Genomic DNA, 5,838 nt, shown 5'->3' on the forward strand with positions numbered 1-5,838 from the left:
TGCCACTAATGAGGTTATCCTTTGTACTGCATCTTTCCTGCCTTTAGCTGTTCCTTATAATGTCCCTTTGGTCCTATATTAAATAAATGGAGTAGGGCTATAAGTAAACTATTTTACTTACAAATGGAGCTTTACACAGGCTACTGTTTCTTAGCTCAAGCTGTGTCTGTTTCTTTCCCAGAACTAAAGAAGAACACTTTGTAGGCCTGAAATCTCATGTAATATCTCCCCCAATTACAGTTGATCCAATAAAAGATATCACCCACAAAAAATCTTCACATCCTAGTAGGAAATCTGCATGACGTTCCAGATATATCATGTAGTTTTCAGCTGACTGCTAAGATATATCAAAGACACCTCTGGCATCTAATATAAGCTGTCATTTGGTACACACCATCTCCAGATTGGTTCCTTAGGGCCCCTATACACGTGCAAGTAAAGGCATCATTGCATCTAATGTGTGATTTACACAATCATGCCTCCTGCCATGCCACACGTGCATGGCACAAGGCATGATTGTGGGATAGCACATTAAGGCCAGCTGCACCTTATTGCTGGTGAAGGCGAAGCCTGAACCTAGGCTCCCACTGCATCTGCAAGCAGGCATCTATAGCTGAGAACCCTGCTTTGCTGAGGGGGCTCCCAGCAGTGAGGCCATGTGCAGCTGGGACCCAGAATCCTGCACTTGATGGGGATCTGAGCCCTAGCTGCACCTCATCCACATCTGAGACCCAGAGTCCCATAACTGATGGGGCTCTGGGTCCCAGCTGGGGGTGAGGTGCAGCTGGAACCCAGAGACCCATCAACTGCAGGACCCTTGGTCCCAGCTGCAGGTGGGACCAAGGGAGCTTTTTGGAGCTTTTTATTGTGTGATAGCTACTTTGCATATGTAGCTGGTCTCAAGTAATTATGCAATACTTGTAACATGTACAAAGGGCCTCTAAAAATGTTTTTATTTCCAGAATTTTATTATAGTGAACTTATTTGAACCTTTCATCCAAAAACCTTATTTTGTGTATTGTATGTAGTTTGCCTATATAACTCTCTCACCTCTGAAATGTAGGCAGATGTGAACACAAACCACTTCTGCACAACAGTTTAAGTCAGAAAATGAAAAGTACACCATCCAGTGAAAACTGAAAAGGGATATTTACATAGTAAAGTATAACTTGTTTCCTAGAAAATGTATTATTTTCATGGATTAGACAACATACTTTTTGAAAGAGAGTTTGGAATGCCAGGCGATTGTCTAAGAAAGGAAAAAATGATATTTCATTCTAAATATAAATAAATATAAGATATACATATCCTGAGAATACAAACATAGTTGTCATAATCATTGAGTGCCTAAAAACTTACTGTAGATTTTAATAAATACTAGAAGCTTGTATTTTAGAGGAGTTAGCACAAAGCTCCATAGGTATTGAAAGGAAAACATATTTTCTCAAACAGAAACACAAGCCCAGCTTAGTGCAAAGTTAAAAGGTACTAACTTGACTGCTTTTTCTCTGCTCCTGCATGGCCTCCTCAACAGCTTGAGCAATCTTCTCTTTGTCCTTGGTACGTTCTGCCTGCCATATTTCTCTTTCCTCTGCATGCATTTTCTCCATGTTTTTTCTTTCTTCTTCAACTGCTTTTAAAATGGCCTCCTGCATTGCTTCTTTTTCAGTCTTTGAAACAAATGAAGTAAAAGTGAATGACAAACAAAAGCACAAACAAATGCCTGAGTAAAGCGAATTATTTCCTTTAGCCAGGATTGGCAGGTTTACAGGATATAATTGTGATAGGACAGTAGGGGGCACTCCTGCTTTGAGCTGCCCACCTTACTGCACCCAACCAAAAACCCCACTTTGAGTACCTCCCCCGGGGCACCTGTGTCTGGCCAACCCCCTTCCTGGAGCACACCCGCAAGCCTGAGGTAACCACTGCTACCACCTAGGTCTAGGTTTTGTTTGGACTCTGTGCCCCACGGGGTACACAGACCTTGTGGACCTTGAGGGTGCTTAACCCACCGTGAGATTTTGGGGTGCTTCCTTTAGCCTCATGCATTCACAAGTTGTCTCCTGCACAGGAGGAGTGGTCCCCCAAAGCTGATCCCTTCCCTCTTAAGCACACACTGTGTGGCATTCTTAGACAGATAGATTTATTGATTAAAGAGGGATGGGGTGGGGAAAGAATACAAACCACAGAATACTAAAAGGGGAACTGCCTTGAGTTAATCCTGGGCTTGTTTAACTCTTTTGATACACGTCTAGAACACTCAGTCCTAAATTAGTGCCTAGGTTTCTGGTAGGTTACTCACAGTTCCATCCAGAGACTGATGGAGGCCGCATGGCTTACTGGCTGTGCCCCCAAAATGTCTGCCCTGCTTCCAGGAAGCAGGGACCCTACATACACCTGTCATGACCTCGACACTAAATTCCAACCAGCAGCAGATCCATTGGCTGCTGATTGGTGCTTCCAAATGACATCAGCCCTTACCAGGTTAGATGGCTAATCACATGACCTGCAGAGGTGGGAAACTGAGACAAAAGAAGGAGCAGATTTCCCCTCCCTTTGGAATTTTACCTGCCTAGGTAACCTGACTGACCAGCAGTACCATGAAGAAACCCAGGAAATACAGGGGTCACTTGGTTTGTCCCAAGAGGAGAACCAGAGAGAGGGAGGTTTCTCCACAATAATGAAAGATTCACGTCAATGCCATCAGTACAAATATCCAGAGGGAATATCCATGGAACAGCTATTTTATAATTACCATGGAACAGCTATTTGATAATGAAAAATGAGTCGGAGATGATGAAGTGTTTAAATTCCTACCCGTTCAAATCAAATATAAAAAGGCAAATGCAGTTTGGAAGGGAGAAGGCTGAGGGAGGATATGATAGAGTTGTACCTGAAGAAGGACTTTTTGATGCCTTTAATTTTTGTCGCTAGCCTGAGTTCTAATGATGATTTGGCCTTCCTAACTGATTCCCTGCAAGTGCAAGCCAAGGAGGTATACTCCTCCTTGGTAGCTACCCCCTGCCTCCACAGCCTGTATGCCCCTTTTTTTGCCCTTAGGCTTTCCTGGATTTCCCTGCTTAGCCAGGAGGTTTTCTTACCCCTTTGCCCCCTTTTCTACACAGTGGGATTGCCTCCTTCTGTGCACAAAGGATCACTTCCTTGAGGAACAACCACCCTTTCTGCACCCCGATTTTGTCAATGCCCCCGCTAACTAATTTCCTAAGCACCCTGAAGTCAGCCTTTCTGAAGTCTAGCACTTCCGCCCTGCTGGTTACTTTTCTCACCCTTTGCTGAATAGTGAATTCAATCAATTGATGGTCACTATCCCCTAGGTAGCCTTGTACCTGCAGATCCCCACCAGATCATCCCCCGTAGCCAGCACTAAGTCCAACAAGACGTTTCCCCTAGTGGGACTGTATACCTCCTGCATCAGGTGGAGGTCCTGTATGCAGGTTAATAATCTACGGGAGCTATTGGTTTCAGCTGACTGATCCTTCCAGCAGATGTCAGGGTAGTTTAGGTCACCCATGACAACCATGTCTCTTGACGGTACAACCTCTGAGAGCTGCCCTGAGAATTCCAGGTCTAGCTCAACCTCCTGGTGTGGTGGTCTGTAGTAGCCAACTCTCCCTCCCACCTCTGTGGGTGGGGGAGTTCCCACCCTCAGGGGTGCGACCCTATGCAAAAAGCCTGTAGAGTACATGCCAGCTATCCAGATTGCAGGGCAGGGACAGATCCAGAAGTGGGATCTGGGGGGAATGGGAAGGGAACAAGATAAGGGCCAAATTGGTTCCTAATGAGCTAGGGCTTTCATCCTGGGGCAGAAGTAGCAGCTCCCCCAGAAGTGCGTTCTCTTACTGCTCCCATCTCCCAGTCACCCCAGGAAGCACAACCAGCACCCCCTACGCTACAATCACAATCACAATTTATTAAAGCATGTTACCTTCTTTAATTCACTTCCACTTTATTTCTTTTTAATTTATTTTTTTTTACTTCTTTTTATTTTTTCACTCAGTGGCTAACTTGAACTTGGCATGAGGTTCAATGAGGAGAAGTTCAGTCCTGCACTTAGGAGGGAACAATCCCATGCACCGGTACAGGCTGGGGACTGACTGGCTAAGCAGCAGATCTGCAGAAAAGGACTTGGGACTTACAATGGATAATAAGCTGAATATAAGCCAACAGTGTGCCTTTGTTGTGAAAAAAGAGAATGGCATATTGGGCTGCATTAGCAGGGGTATTGTCAGCAGATGGAGGAAAGTGATTTTTCACCTCTATTCTGCACTGCTAAGGAGACATCTGGAGTACTTTGTCCAGTTTTGGGCCCCCCACTACAGAAACAATGTTAACAAATTGAAGAGAGTCCAGAGGACAACAAAACAGGTTAAGGGCTTGGGAACAAGACTTATGAGGAGAGGCTGAGGGAACTGGGCTTATTTAGTCTGCATATGAGGTAACTGAAGGAGGTTTAATAGCAGCCTTCAACTACCTGAAGGTGGTTCCAAAGAGGATGGAGCTAGACTGTTCTCAGTGGTGGCAGGTGACAGAACAAGGAGCAATGGTCTCACGTTGCACCAAGGGAAGTTTAGGTTAGATAGCAGAAAAAACTTTCTCACTAGTATAGTAAGGCACTGGCCCAGGTTACCCAGAGAAGTTGTAGATTCTTTATCCTTGAGGTTTTTAAGATCCAGCTAGACAAAGCTTTGGCTGGGATGATCAAAGCTTTGGGGATGGTCCTGCTTTGGGCAGGGGGGTGGACTAAATGACCTCCTAAGGTTCCTTCCAACACTAATTTTCCATGATCCTATGACTTCCTTCATTTCACCACCCAACACCCATCCCTATTTCCTTTTCACCTTCCATTTCATTACCCACCCACATCCCATTAACTCTCTGCCACCCACCTTCGTAACCCTACCCCCTGCTCTACCCACCTGTGCAATACACCCCACCTAGAGCAGGGTTAAAGGCCTGTCCTTGCTCACCAGTCCTGCAGTGGCAATTCACAGCTATAGCTCCTAGTCTGCTCCCGCTTGCCAGCCCTCTAGTGGCAAGGCACAGCTGTGCAGGAGGGGGACAGTCAGAGAAGGTTTTTAATCTTAAGGTATGATTGCTCCAAACTCAAGCTAGCACTAACACTGATCAACCTTTGAGCAGCCCAAAGCGCAATGCGTAACAAGGACCTTACTGTGTTGTGCTCAGACAATTCTCTCTATATAAAAGCCTTAGTCTATCTGCCTATAACGCTTTATTTGCACTCTGACTGGCTGGCTTGGCAGCCAATCAGAGTGTGAATAAACTGGAAGGGACAGCAGGTGGTGGAGTGCCGCCATGATGGTGGGGACAGGGCAGGCCAGCACAGCTGGCCTCCCCCCTGCTCCGTGGAGGAGACGGTGGCAGCCCGAGGGGGTGGGTAACAGGGTCAGGGCCACCACAGAGGGGTGGGGGGAATGGGGAGGACCAGCCCTAGACATGAACACATACCTCCAGGGGGGAACGGAGTCAGGCCCGAATGGGGAGGTGGGGCCAGACGAGGGGAGCAGGGTCACAGAGCCAGACGCTGGGCTCTGTCCCTGTCAGCCCAGTGGGGTGGCGTGGGGGGAGTGGCTCCAGCTCTGGTCCCAAGGAAGCAGGGGCAAGAGAGCCTGTCCTCAGGCCTCTGTCCCCACCCAGCACTCCCCCCACTGGCAGGCACCAGTGGTGGTGGAACAGACAGTGGGGTGGGCACTAGCTCCATCCCCACTGCTCCCTGCAGGCCGCAAAAATGGAGCAGATGGAGGGGGAAGCGGGGGGGGGGGGGGGCAAAGCCAGAACCCCTGGCCATCGCCCCCCCCG

The 5,838-nt window shown here is 47.4% G+C and overlaps 1 protein-coding gene across 1 annotated transcript in view; it reads right to left on the reverse strand.

Moving 5' to 3' along the window:
- The window catches only part of LOC102379068 (coiled-coil domain-containing protein 91-like), a 205,898-nt gene that overhangs the window by 137,696 nt on the left and 62,364 nt on the right, over nucleotides 1–5,838 (reverse strand). The window contains exon 5 of the mRNA XM_025191851.1: nucleotides 1,494–1,670. Coding sequence (XP_025047636.1) covers nucleotides 1,494–1,670 — 177 coding nt within the window. The remainder of the gene's footprint in view (nucleotides 1–1,493; nucleotides 1,671–5,838) is intronic.

The sequence above is a fragment of the Alligator sinensis genome, unplaced genomic scaffold (genome assembly GCF_000455745.1).
Source record: "Alligator sinensis unplaced genomic scaffold, ASM45574v1 scaffold762_1, whole genome shotgun sequence".
Lineage (NCBI taxonomy): Eukaryota > Metazoa > Chordata > Crocodylia > Alligatoridae > Alligator > Alligator sinensis.